At 37.9% G+C, this 14894-nt stretch overlaps 1 protein-coding gene and 1 long non-coding RNA gene across 2 annotated transcripts in view; both read right to left on the bottom strand.

Annotated features, from left to right (window-relative positions):
- Positions 1 to 3441: 3441 nt before the first annotated feature.
- LOC104266051 lies at positions 3442 to 5115 on the bottom strand. Its single transcript, XR_717396.3, has 6 exons — positions 4954 to 5115; positions 4682 to 4767; positions 4498 to 4566; positions 4214 to 4305; positions 3750 to 3858; positions 3442 to 3559 (listed from the first exon to the last, which is right to left on the bottom strand). It is a non-coding gene; the product is annotated as an uncharacterized LOC104266051 (long non-coding RNA).
- Positions 5116 to 7140: 2025 nt separating this feature from the next.
- n (Notch) overlaps positions 7141 to 14894 on the bottom strand; it is a 32859-nt gene continuing 25105 nt past the window's right edge. The window contains 19 exon segments of the mRNA NM_001044360.1: positions 7141 to 7356; positions 7568 to 7711; positions 7905 to 8046; positions 8280 to 8404; positions 8589 to 8651; positions 8774 to 8948; positions 9285 to 9624; positions 9768 to 9943; positions 10295 to 10496; positions 10826 to 10935; positions 11211 to 11400; positions 11556 to 11732; positions 11912 to 12128; positions 12379 to 12528; positions 12760 to 12902; positions 13122 to 13320; positions 13635 to 13763; positions 14062 to 14205; positions 14443 to 14578. Of these exon segments, the coding sequence (NP_001037825.1) occupies positions 7141 to 7356; positions 7568 to 7711; positions 7905 to 8046; positions 8280 to 8404; positions 8589 to 8651; positions 8774 to 8948; positions 9285 to 9624; positions 9768 to 9943; positions 10295 to 10496; positions 10826 to 10935; positions 11211 to 11400; positions 11556 to 11732; positions 11912 to 12128; positions 12379 to 12528; positions 12760 to 12902; positions 13122 to 13320; positions 13635 to 13763; positions 14062 to 14205; positions 14443 to 14578 (3178 nt within the window).

Here is a 14894-nt window from a genome sequence, read left to right as displayed (position 1 = left end):
AATTTGTGAGAGTTCTAAAAATATCACAGTCTTACTTTGAAAATGTTACTTTATTTTAGAGTTGGAATTAATGGTTTCGCATAAGAATGAACCATTGATTGTATTTTGTGAGCTGATATACTCAGATAAACTCTCCATCAAAGTCTATGTAATTGTATTCTTATAATTATTAGCACCTACCTAATGGTTGGGGATTTTAGAATTACATGTACCATTGGCTTATTCCAGCATAAGGGTTTGGATTATTTTTAAATTACAAAGTGTCGGGCTTCAATTTGTGTTTTTTTTAAATGCTGTTAGTGGTATAAAAACTTAGAGCAAAAGTAATAGGATTTAAATATTCGGCTATTGTTGCTTGTATAGGCACAGCATCATATATTATATAGACAAATGGACATTCTGGTAAAAGCTTTCATTGCACCAATATTTCACCTATCATACAGTAAGACAACATTGAAGTATGATTGTCATCAGATGTCTTGCCGAATGGCAGCTGAAACGTCGGTACGATAAACCGTTTTACCAAAATTTCCACTTATTTATAATATCAAGATTTATTTTACAGCGAAGATTCCAACCACGCCCAGGAGGCTGCTTCGCTTGTGGTCGTTGAGGTTTTTTTTACCAGGACCTCTCGCCAGTAGCCCTATTTGTACCTGGTACTTAGCCCGCCCAACAGCGATCGACGCCATCCAACGGATGCTAAGTGTTCAAAGCGCCGAGATCGCGAAACACGCACGCACAATACACACAAACAAGAACTGCAACCTGGACTGACCGTCTCATAAACTGAACTTACACCTCCCAACACACCATCGTTATACGTGGCTTACCGCGTTAAGAGGCGTACTGTGAGAAATTGGACACACGACACAAGAAATTTGACACGGCACACACTTCTGACCTGGGATTGGCTGATCCAATGAATTAGGATATAAAATATAAAAGGGGTGAGCTGTAGCACCTAACCATTCGCATCACATTTGTTTGTATATATGTTTGTATGTAAATGTTTTAGTGTAAAATAAAATGTTGGAACTGTAATTTCTGAGTCACCATGGTTGGACATGATATTTTTTAGGTGGGCCGCCCCAATAGTTAGTAGGTTGGGCCGCCCCAATAGTTAGGAGGGTGGGCCGCCCCAATAGTTAGGAGGGTGGGCCGCCCCAATAGTTAGGAGGGTGGGCCGCCCCAATAGTTAGGAGGGTGGGCCGCCCCAATAGTTAGGTGGGTGGGCCGCCCCAATAGTTAGTGGGTGGGCCGCCCAATAGTTAGGTGGGCCGCCCCAATAGTTAGGTGGGCCGCCCAATAGTTAGGTGGGCCGCCCCAATAGTTAGGTGGGCCGCCCCAATAGTTAGGTGGGCCGCCCCAATAGTTAGGTGGGCCGCCCCAATAGTTAGATGGGCCGCCCCAATAGTTAGATGGGCCGCCCCAATAGTTAGATGGGCCGCCCCAATAGTTAGATGGGCCGCCCCAATAGTTAGATGGGCCGCCCCAATAGTTAGATGGGCCGACCCAATAGTTAGATGGGCCGCCCCAATAGTTAGATGGGCCGCCCCAATAGTTAGATGGGCCGCCCCAATAGTTAGATGGGCCGCCCCAATAGTTAGATGGGCCGCCCCAATAGTTAGATGGGCCGACCCAATAGTTAGATGGGCCGACCCAATAGTTAGATGGTCCGCCCCAATAGTTAGATAGGCCGCCCCAATAGTTTAGATAGGCCGCCCCAATAGTTTAGATGGGCCGCCCCAATAGTTTAGATGGGCCGCCCCAATAGTTTAGATGGGCCGCCCCAATAGTTTAGATGGGCCGCCCCAATAGTTTAGATGGGCCGCCCCAATAGTACCCAATGATAGACCCAAGGGTGACTGCCACATCATTGGAGTAGAGGTTGCATAGAGATGAACACGCATAACATCTGTACGACATCAATTCTCCTTCATTGGCAATTTTTGCGTATAAAAATTAAAAACGGAAACAAAAACAGAGCTCCGCGCAACGTAAAATAAACCGCGTAACGTAAAATAAAAGAAAAGAAATAAAAAAAACGCCAGCGAGTAAAAAAATTCACGTGAAAACCGGTACCGAACGCAAAAGAAGCAAAATTGCCAATGATTGAGAAATAATACGCACATCATGTATGCAAAAACGTCCAACACCACATGCAAGCCTCTTATCCGCCGCAATGACAAACCCGTTTAAAGAACCAAACATCAAGTTAGACAATATAGACGTGACATAGGTTTGGTTTTTGTATTATCACCTATTTATAATTGCAAACAAGTTAGGGAGACGTTTAGCCCATAATATACACATTCAAGTATCACTTATTTTTAATAATAAAAAAACATAAAGCAATCTGTATTAAAATTCGGCCATATTTTTGTCATAACAATGTAATAAACTCCGAGGGTGACGTCACTACAGTGACATCATTGAAAAGCCCTCACCATGGATTTATCAGAATATTACAGTTCACTTCGTGTGTAGTGTAAGTGTGTATCAATACATAAACACCACAATCCCCCAACACCACCATACCCCACCCCATACGATAAGCATACCAACAGCATTCTCTATGGGCCAATACAATAATAGTAAATATAAATATTAGGAACCGCGTTTATTTCGCCGCCGTAAACCGTTGCGTCGCAATAACTAGTTGTTTAAGTGGGGGAACTGCATAAGAACGGATTTGGGAGCTAACTATCTTGCTTTAACGCAAGATTGATCGAACCGAGTGATCTTCGGAATCACTTTATCCGCCGCAACAGCGTCGAGTTTGCGTCGCATTTTTGCGCTTGTTGTCGATTCAAAAAGGAATGACAACATAAACGGACACCTGAAAAAAAATATTGTTTAGTGTTTTTAATGGGGACCTAACAGGGGGCTAACATTTTTAGTAATTTTATTAATCCTACCCTAGTCGCAGGTTTGGCGCCTAATTGTTTTGCAGTTGGAACCCACCAGCTTTCGCTGACCGGACTTTTAACCAACCGGCGTGTAAGGGTTTACGCAAACCAGGACGGTCTGCTGTATAGGCCTGGGTGCAATGACACGTGTTGTGTCGGCCCGGTGCAGTGTCCCAGTTCTAACTTAAACTTCCTAACAGCGATCCCTAGTTATAGCGATGTCACTTCTATCTATCTGATGCCGACTGTTCGGCCTTGCTCATAAGTGACACCAGGAGTATGGGTTTAAAGTTGGAGAATTCTGACCTGCGCGCACCGTTCTTATGCAGGTTGTTTGCACACACATACATACACACACACATGGAGAAATAAAACCCAAGATTCCTAACCACGTTACATTACCAACGTGTACAAAGGAGGACTTTTAATCTTCTGATCTCCGTATACTTCCCCACCCCACACCACACACCGTGTACCACATACACATTCAATTTTAATTTTTCAATGCATTCAATAAAATATAAGGGACTTTTTATGCTACAGCTCACATAAGTTAGTATTTACATCGACTAAGAATAAATCTTAGTCTGGGTATGCTATGGCTCCATCTTCGGTCTTAATCTTTCTATTCCATCTTGGTCTCTTTTCTGTGAAAGTATTAAAACGTCAAAATCCCATAATATTTTCATGTTTAATACTTAGTACACCAAAAACAAAAAAAAACACATATGCACTGTAACAGTAAAATTTGCGACCTTTACTTTACATTCATTTAACGTTTAAAGATTCTAAACTTGTGAGATAAAAGTTAACTTCGTAAAACAACGGAGCATATACCTTCGTATTTTCTTCCTTCGGTAATTCTTTCGTTTCGCGTAATATTCTTAATCATTATTTGCTCATAGAACCAGCTATAAGCGACGTCATACGTACCATGACGTCATACCTGTGACGTAAAATATAAAGTTAAAAATAAATGGAGAGAATTTTAGTATTTAGTACTATAGTAGATTGGGGTAAGACGGCCCCTGTTTTGACGGCCCCTGTTTTTTTATTTTATTATCAGGTTTTGTGCAGTAAACAAAGAATATTTAGAGAACTATATAACCATATCCTCACAACTCCAACAACTCCAAAATAGCGTTGTTAATTGTTAAAAACACGATCAGGAAACCTGGGATATTTGTGCCTACGGTATCCATCTTACCCCACAGTATTTACCGAGGATAAACATATTATTTAAACCCAACACGAATGGACGACGACGAATGCAACAGTTATAGTTGAGACATTAAACTTACCGAGATATTATCAACGTTGATATTATCAACGGTTCACGAAGACAGCTTTGTACCAGCATACTCGTATATAGCTCGGAGTAGATGGCGTATGTCTGCATAAGTAATGTTAAAACAATGATTAGTTTAAATACAAAATGTTAAGTTATGTATATGGCAAGCAGAGTTGCACTTTATGTACGCGCTATTTTGTCAAGTAAACGACAGACCACAAATATATTATGGTCACATCTAGATAACTATAGTATAATCGATAAAAGATTTTTTTGCGAGTATAATTTACTTACCCGCTCAACACGGATCACATGCGTTGGTTCTATGGAGCACTTCAAGATGATCCTGCTTCGAACATAACGCTGTAACAGTAAAACTAACGTTAATACAATTAAATGTACACTGTTACCTACAATGGTTATCACAAGGCAGAGGCATGGGATCGAAATGCGGTTGCCAAAATATATTTACGCTTACCGGTTTCGCAGGTCAACTGTGCGGTAACGAACTTGTAGATATGTCGTTTCGGAGTTGTTATATCTTTCTCCTTGTATGTTGGAATGCTGTAATAACAATTTCGGTTTTGCTTTTGGTTTTGCTTTACTAGGAAGTCGTATCATTTCATCTAGCTTATAATGTGTAAAAATGCTAACATATTAAAAAGATGAGCTACGAGCAAATAGGAAGTTTAATTTAAAAGCAGCGATAAAGACGGAACACTTGGTTCTATAATAAAGATACAAACTCACTTTTAACGTTGCCAATCCAAAGCCGCATTGGGGACTGTCACTCAAGGCATCTTCATTCGTGAGCGAGATAACATTGAAGTGATTTGAGCACAAGACTTCGGTCTGTATTGCTTCAGTGTAGATTCAATTAATTCAAAGTTTTAAAGAATTTATTTTCAAATTAGCCAGCTGTAAATCAAATGTTAAATATTAATATTTTTCATAAATTGTATGTTAAATACTAAAACAAACTCTGAAATCTTAGCTGCCCTCACTTAACTACAATATAACTTCTAACTGCTTCGCACTTGCCCCTAAAAGTTCCAAACCAAATGAACAAACCGAGCCTCAAACCCGCGTGTAGAAAATGAAAACGTGCTTATCACGTGAATAGCTGGGAAGGACGCCGGAATTTGCGACGAAAATTACTGAAAGAATTTCGTGTGATTAAAAACGCCCAGTGTTTCCTTTATATAAAACGAGTTTGGTGATAGGAATTGATAAGCAGTAACGTAACATCAGGTAACACTGAAATCTATTTATAGTAACAGCGGACCGCGAAGATTACAGCAATAATTATTTTGACCGAATTCCTGCGACTTGTGAACTTACAATAAACAACACGTGACAATATCCTACACTGATGTAATGGGCGTATATTGACTCTATAAAACATAAGTTACAAAACTATACAAGCAAACATATATTTATAACATTAAAGTTTATTAATAGTGTAAAAAAGGAGGTCATGAACTTTGTGTTAATGCATATTTTATACCACTTTGATGTATCATAATGCGCTAGTGCATTACTGTTAACCAATAGCCTAGAATAACGGGTAGTGTAGGCCAGGTGCAGGTAACACGTCTTAAGTACACGTATAATGTGTCTTACTTAAATGGCCATACCAACGAAACAAACATTTGTATATGAAGAGATGCTTAATGTGATCTAAAGGTACGCCTACCACCCATTTGTAGTAAAATCGTATTTAACACGTTTGTAAAAAATACCCTTTTTATTTCGTTATTATGTTTATACTACGCGACCAATGGTGTAAGGAATAAGAGAGATGTTAATGTATAATAACGACTGTCGTTGCCCCGCCTCCCGAGGATAAATAATTTACATTTAGTCATTGTAGGCTAGAAATCCTTAAACCCCCTGACTGTAAAATGAATAATAACAACATTACTTTTGTACGTGGTGCATTTATTTCCGGTACAATGTTAACACACATGTTCATGATATCATATAGGTAAGCTAAAACGAGACAAGTTGCGTTGACACCGGTTCAAGCGCAAACTGGCTCGTTTTGTCGCACGAACGCACTAATATGAGTGAAAATAGCGGAAGACAAAGCACCTGGCGAATTTACAGCGAATTTACATAGGTACTTCAATTGCGAGAAAAACAACAGGAAAATATAAAGAACCTGGTAATACTTCATTGCCGTAAACAACATTTAAAATGGAAGTCGGCAAAATTGGGCTTCATTGGGAAAACTTCATTATTTCTTCTAAAAACATTGGTACAACAAAAAAACGGGTTCTCAAGCACCAAAAATAGTATACACCTCATGTTTGGCGCAAGTATTAGTGATAATAACGGTGTAAATAAAACAAGAAAGACATAGACACGATTTGAAGAAGGAAAAAACAAGTTATAAAAATCTCAAAAAGTCGGCTTCATATGTGTTGTGTAATAGCAGCTGTGCTGAACCGTTGTGAAAAATCAGCTGTGTTTGATAACCATGTCCAGAACCACATTTGTAACCAAGTGTTTACGACAACATGTGTTTGTACATAACACAGAAAGAAATATAAAACTAGCGAATTCTAAAATTTTAAAAAATTTTATCAAAAAAAATTAGAAATTACGTTGTATAAGAAAGGGCTATATTTGGCTTGCAAATTCACAATGCTTTTTAAAAATTAAGCAGTAAAAAGGTTTTGTCATAAAAGTTGGACCTGGTTGAAATAATAAATAAGTGCTGACTTTATATTATTAAAAAAATTTCATTTATAAATTGGTCCGTTAATTATTTGATCGCTTAACTGGTTTTTGGCAAAAGGCACAGGTTCGAGAGGAATGAACTGAAAACAAAGTGTTCACGTAAAAAAATGCAAAAAGTTTAAACATCTCTAGTCTATACAATGTTGTATTGCGGTAGCGAACGTGGGTAAATGGGGAACACCCTATAATGGGTTAAGCTACCCCCATTTTGCCGGCGATCGCAGCCCCGGTGTTCTGTGGTGGGTAAACTCGCATTCTCTGGTGCTGTGGTTGTGGGGCATGATGGTGGTGACCCTGCATGGGGCCTGGGGGGCTACGGATACCCTCAGACCAGTCTGAGTTGCTGGGTGAAGAGCTGGACCATGGGTCGGGAGAATCGGGGCTGGGGGTTTCGTATGAGAGATCGTGCTGTAAGGGGAAGGGGTTGTGATGAAAAACCTTATAATTGTTTTTTTAATTTTACAAAAAGGCACTAAAAAGAACTACGTTTATAAGCCGTTTAAAAAGGTAACACTCCAATTTGAAACTTTACATTGAAAACTTGTTTTTAGAAATGAAAGTTTAAAAAAAGATTTGTATCAAAATAAAAACACACACACATATATACATGGATACTTACCACCAAATGCTTGGGGGCAGGGGGTAATGGTCCAGGGGGTGAAAGGTTCTCCGATCCAGATGAAGGAGACATCGTATGCGCAGATGGGGGGGTCGGATATTTCTCCAATACATTGGTGTAACTATGTGGTGCTATAACTGTGCCCTGTGGTGGATTGGAAGATTATAATGATGATATCTTTTTGTCTTATTATTTATAAATGAGGTTGAACAGCGAAGCACGTCATGGCAATTTAGGCCAAATATAACTCCTATAGTAATTCATAGCACTTGGTCTTAAATAATGTGACAAGTAAAAAAGAGTAAAAAAAAACAAGAATAAAAATGATAAGGCTTACAGTTTGCACTGGAGGTGTCTGTCCTGCAGAGCTTACTGGGTGTTGGTGTGGTACGCCCTGTATAGTGGTGTAGCCTAGCTGGGGTTGGGTGTGTGGTAGACTGTATATAGGCAACCCTTTGCCGTATATCACTTCAGAATATCTAGAAATATTTAACTTGGTAAGTAAATGGAAATTTATATTTGTAGTTTTTAATAAGAGTATAAGCTTTAATAAATATGTATTTCAATAGTTTTGATAAACATTAATTATTTTCTGATTTATTCATGAGTACATCATGTAGAAAAGTTTTTTTTTTCAGGTAAAGATTTGAATAAAAGGCAAAAATTGACGCAAAAGTCAAACTATGTTAAAACTATGAAAAACGTGACTTACCTTCTTTGGTCACTAGAGGCGCTATCCACCCTGTTATGTTGTTGCTCGGGGAAACCAAGGGCACGATATGCGGCGAACTGTGACGGGTGGTGGACGCCTGATTGGCTGATCACTGCGTTGTACATCTGAGGGGGGATGTGATTGGTTATTTTAAAAAGTTCGACGGTACCAAATGGTCACTGATTGGTTGTCCAAGTTGGCACGAGGTGTATGAAACAGAACACCCATATTATAATCAATGTTGTTTCCCCACCATGCCACGATAAAAATAAATTAATTACATTCATTCATATATATAATTGTTGTTACCTGTTGATTTTGTTGATTCTGTTGTTGAATTCTTTCATTGCGTTGTATCCACTCTTGTGGGACCTTTTGAAAAGTTGTAAAAATTAATAAAAAAAACAATTATAAAAAATTAAAAAACAATTTGTTTAAAAGTCGATACTTCTTTATGGTGTTAAGAAAATACTTAAAACATGAATATATAATACCTGTCCGTTGGGTATTTGGCCAAGTGAGAACCCGAGGCCAGTGTGGGTGCCTGCAAGGTGTCCGTGTGATCGTGCGGGGTATAACCCTGGTGCCCCACCGTGCGGTAGGGGGTGTGAGAGGCGTGGGGGGGTTCCCCGGTAGTTGAGCGTTGACATCATTCGCTCTTCCATGTTGCTGTCATAGAAATCATATTATAGAAACAATAAGTAATAAAAAAAAAAAAATAATAAATTTTGGAAATTAAAATGAAATTAGGATTTTTTAAATAATGTTTAATTGTGCTTGCTTTGTAATATAAATCAACCCAAAAGCCACCTATAATCATTTCAAACATAAAAAAATAAACTGATTTGGCATGGATTCACGTGACAGCATTCATCGTTATGAGTGTCTCACATGATCGTGAAAGGATTGAGCTTGGATAACGTTATAGAGGGCAGACGTTCTCGTGTCGTGTACATCATCACTGAGGATATAGATTGGTGGCAACCAAAAAAGTAATTGTTGTACCTGAACTGGTGCGGAACCCCTTGTTGGTGGGGGTGTAGGTGGGGGTGGTACGTCCCGTTCGATGGGGGGCCCATGGAAGACGGGGGTGACAGGGTGGAGTCGGTGCTATACGTGGTAGCGGGTGAAGGCAGGGAGTTGTTGCCGGGTGAGAGGGTGCTTTCACCCACGTGGGTGATCCCGGGGTGAATTGCCATATTTGGGGTGGGGTCAATTACAGGGGTGATGCTATCGGCAGTGGTAACAGATGATGGGGGGCCTTGAGAGCTTGTAGGGGTCTTCTTTACCCTCCGAGAAGGTTTACCATCCGCACGATTTGATTGACGACGAGGTTTCTTGCCCGCTAGAAATTAAAATAAAAATTTTAATAAAAATTATATATTATTACCTTTTCTCTGTTTTTATTTAAAAAATCTATACAAGGTACACCAATACCTATATATCTCACTTCTCACAGTGACTCATATATATTTACAAGCATCTTACTTGTATGTTGTTTCATCTGTGAAGTGAGGTAAGGGTCACGTGACATCATCGCATGTCCGTTCATGTGTGACGTCATGTGATTGGCCGGCAGTGGTGGGCTTCGCACAAGGTTATATTCATCAAGTAGTTGAACGATATCTGTATGGAGGCGTTCTTGTGCAATGTCACGGGGTAACCTGTGGCAACATCATTGTTTTCTAAGTGAATATTAGGGTTTTATATAAGTGTAATAAAATACGCTAAATTTTAAGACTTCGTGGTCAAAACTTTGTGGTAACTAATTCCGGCCTAAACCTCGGGTTTCCTGTTACATTCATTTATAAAACTGTTGAACCCCATGCTTTATCTATCTATATGATCTAGTAACACACAAATTGTGTGACACAAATACATATAGATGGTAACTTGTAAGCAGGGACTTGGTGTATGAACCAGAACACTAGCCTTATAACATCTGCGGTTTTCCCTCCAAGCGTGGATAAATAAGTTACATATATCAGACATAAACACATTGAACCCCGTCTTACCTATCCATATGGTCCGTTATATCCCTGTTAGCGTAATGATCGAGTAAAATACGAATGGCTTCGTAACTTCCCTCCTTTGCTGCAAGAAAGAGAGGAGTCTCCTCGCGCTCAGTTTGAGCATCCCTGTTACATCCAGCTCTCAAGAGCGTGGAAACCGCATCCACGTTGTTCACCGCTGCAGCCCAGTGGAGAGCAGATTTGCCTGGAGAAGAAATTAAAATTTAAAGATTTTTTTATCATTAGCCAGATCATAACTGCCTTATATAGTAATAGGTAAATAATTTTACTTCCATTTTCGGTAATGGGTCAACTTTAGCTTAAATTCCTCGAATATGATATGGCTTGAATGTAGAATCTTACCTACATTGGGCCATATATAATAAAACGGTAAGTTAAAAACAAATGAAAACGAGTTACCTTGATTTATTGCAAAACACATTGTATTATAACACTATAATACAAAGTCCTACACCATATACAGCATACCAGCATACATATTACATATTACAGCATATATAATATAATACATACCATGATCATCCACGGCATTAACATCAGCATTAGCACTTATCAATTCTTCCACCATTCCTTCAACTGCTAATCTAGATGCCAATATCATGGGTGTCGTTCCATCGTTTGTTCTGGATAATTAGAAATATATTTTACTTGGTGCGTTAAGTGCATAATGTTCCTGGCAGAGCAAACTAGTCACACATGGAGCATGTTTCATTCACACGTTGTGAGTAGTTTGATTGTTGTGGTAATATATTGTATAGATTTTAATTGGGGCTTTAAACCAACAGTTTTGTTTTAAATTCTTTTAGAATTTCGATTTCCTTTTTTGTAGTGGTGTTGTGACCCTAAAACCCTCCCCTGGCTGCGCCACTACCTATAAAGTTAAGAATCAAACACCAACCTTGCATCAAGGTCTGTTGCTCTGTTCCTGAGTAATATTTGGAAGACTCCTTGTGCGTCGGCAGCCACAGCAGAATGAAGAGGAGTCCTCCCACTGTGGTCCTTCATATTTGCATCCGCTCCTGCATCAAGGAGTCGTTTCGCTGCATCCGCTCGTGCGTAACGCGCAGCCAAGTGCAATGCAGTTTCACCTGTGATGTTATCAATTTTTAAATTGAAAAAAAATTACAGAAACAAAATTTTCAAAAATAAAAAATTTAAACATAAATAAATACAATTACACCTAAAAAGTATTGAAATTAAAAAAAAATTTAAATAAAAAAAACATATTTTTGTTCCAACTTACCAGATCTATCTGTTTGGGCGCTCAATGATGCTCCTTGCAGTAGAAGACCAGCAATCATGGAATCGCTTCCTTCACCGCTTATACCAGCATCACCACTATGTTGGGATTCATCGTCACTAATACCATGGTCAACCCCTCCACCACGTATGGAGGCAACCATCAATGGAGTTACTCCATCTATTATAATGTATAGAGGGTTTGTTAGGAAATAATTAATTTTTCAGAATAAATTAAATCTTTGTAAATGGTTCCATGACGACAATTCCTTACCTGGACTACAAGCATTAACATAGTCTGCACTAGGATTATAATTAACAACATAAACACAACCCCCATAAACATAACCCCCTACATACCTGGACCGCGTGCGTTAACATCATCTTCATCCACATCTATATGCGGGGGTGGGGTGAGGTCGGTAACGGGGGTACAAGCGGACCCCGCTCGTGATAAATCCGCAGCTTCCAGATGTTGTGGCGTCCACTTGCGATTGTCGGTGGGTTCCATGTCGTCGCGACTCGACGATTTTTGCGCCGAGCTCGACATTTGTGAGCGTGGCACAGTGCCGTTGTTCTGGGGGTAAATAAACATAAAATATTTCAAGTTTTTTTGCGTTTTAATAAATGAATTCATGTAAGAAATTAAAACTGCATCTCAAGTAGTTAAATCTCAAACTGATGTTAAAATCTATAACTGCTAACATGAGATTAAAGAGAAGTAACCTGTTTTTAAATTTTTGCATGATTAAATATTTTCTTTTTTAATGTTTAACTTTAATTATTGTGACAAAATTTTTATAATTTAAACTTATTTCAATACTTACAGGAAGAAATGTAATATTCTCTGGTGTGTATTGTACATGGTAGTGGTTGGATTTCTGGGGCAACGAGGTGTTTTCCCATCGATTTAAAAACGGGGTTCCTGCTGTATCAAGCTGGGTAAGCTCGCCGGGGTGGATGCTGCCGTTTAAACCCTGGAGATGGTGATGAAATTATAAATGAAGTAAATAGAATGCTAAAGGTTTCAGTTTTGAACCAAAACATTTGAAACAAAAATTGTGCCATATAAGGGAGCTGTAATTTTTATAGTAAAAAATAGCTTTAAACAGAAATTAAGATTAATTTTATACAAAAAGAGCAGTTTCAAAAGTGAGTGATTTATCAAAAAAAGCCGGACAGCAACGACACTTGATTTTATCACTCACATTCAAGTCATCTTGTCCGATGGGTTCTCTCCTTTGTTTCTTGGTAACATTGAAACCTTCGGGTGCCCATAATGTACTTGTCTCACGCTTTCGCTTGCGGTGCGTCAGAACACCAATGATCACGATCACGAGAACCACTCCTCCTAAAGTTATCACAGGTTTATTATATTATGAACCAAAAGGAAACATTAAAAAAACAATTTAATTTATTATTTTTATATTATGTGCGAAATCCTGTATTGCTAAACAATAAAAAATGGCAGTAATTTAATGATTTCTTCCTTAAATAAATAAAAAAAAATCAAACGGATCAATAAAACATTTTATTAGGTGAATAAAAATCCATAGGTGAATGAAATTACCTGCTGCCCCAACTATGTATGTATAATCCTGTGGTGGGGGGGTTGGGTTGGTAGTGCTGGCTACAGTATTGATGGGAAACTCGGCTTCCAACGTTCCTGTGCTTGCACGCGCTGATATCACAGAAGCTGCGTTGTCAGTCGTATCAATGCATTCAGATGATGTTTGCTTGCATTTCTGGCTGTTTACCAATAAGTGAGCCTGGAAGTGGAAGGTTTGGATAGGTTAGCATAGAAAACCACTTATTTAGTGTTAGATTCATAATGTGGGTTGAGGTTAAAATATGGCATTCAATCCAGGCCGCAGCTATATATATAAACTAATTTACTTTCTTATTCTATATGGGTGAGGTCCTTGGTTGGATGACCCAGAATTGTCCCATTACCCCAACAGCTTATAATAGAATAGATACTACAATACTACAGAAAATTACATTAAAACTGCAAAAATTTAATTTAAGTGATATTCACAAAAAATACCAAACAATTAAATATAGCACCCATTACACTCCCTACCTTAGAGAAGAAAGTGTTTGAAGCTCTTCGTAATCGAGTGTGTGTCTTGTTATGATAAATGGATGAATCATATCCGACAAACTTCTCCCAACCAAGCGAAGATATTACCGATCTTTTCTTTCGTGATAACTGTTGTTTATAACAAGGTTGTTACTTAAATGCGTGAATGTTATTATTAACTGTTATTGTATAAATATTTTGTTTACCATATCAGCCATATTTCAAACAATAAAGAAAATATTTAGGGCATCGGTTTCACTACAGTTTGCACTTTGTATAAAAAAACACATTTTTAACAGTATTTAGATAAAAAGAATTAAATCTATTGTAATTGCAGTTACTGACATTTCATTACAACTAGAATTTTCAATTAAATTTACCATTATCTCAAAAAAATATAAATATGTGATCCATTATCCCATGATACCTGTGAAGATATTGCTTCAATATAAGGTTGTCCTGATGTTGTTAGTTTAAACTCAACAACAGAGTGAAGCACAGTTCCAATAAACCGAAGAAACTCTGCTTGGCGAGAGATCAATTCCTCAGGTGGTATAAGGACGATCATTATCTGTAACAATATGGATGATGAGAATAACTGATTAAAAATGGTAAATTTAAAAAAAATTCAACTAAAAATTTGATCCGTATCAACATTTTTTTGTAATTTTTTTTTAAGTTTTAACTACTTTTTAAAAAATTACAAACAGTTAAAGAAAGTAAAAACAATTAAATGAAAACAATTTTGTTCTATTTTTAAAATTTTACAAAATAATAAAAAAAATTAAAGAGAAATAAATGAACGCACCAGTTCTCCAGCTGCAGGTTGTTGCGGATGATCTTTATCGCAATCCAACCCGTCCCAACCACACCCAAATGTATTACAACCGCTGTCGCATTTATTATTCTTGTAATTCTTATCGCAATAATCTTGGTAATCGGCTCTGTGATAAAAAAAATGTCAGCAAAAAAAGTGAAAAAAATCAAATATAACTTAAATCATTTAAAGTCTTATTTTTATGCACAAGTAATATTGGTTCTTGATTTAACTAGAGTAATGTAAGTAATTATATATCATGGAACATAGGTACAACATTTGCTATCACCTTTCATATCATAACTAAAGTTAAGTGAAATAATAATTTTGTACAAAATCCAATCCACTGTCATGCCATGCCAGAAGAGCTTACTCATACAAAGCAAAAACCGAATATAAAAATACAGTTTAAAAAACATTGGGTAAAATAACAAAATTCGGTG

The sequence above is a fragment of the Ciona intestinalis genome, chromosome 9, assembly GCF_000224145.3.
Source record: "Ciona intestinalis chromosome 9, KH, whole genome shotgun sequence".
Lineage (NCBI taxonomy): Eukaryota > Metazoa > Chordata > Ascidiacea > Phlebobranchia > Cionidae > Ciona > Ciona intestinalis.
Note: the sequence above shows the minus strand (reverse complement) of the source record. Positions and strands in the feature narration are given on the sequence as shown.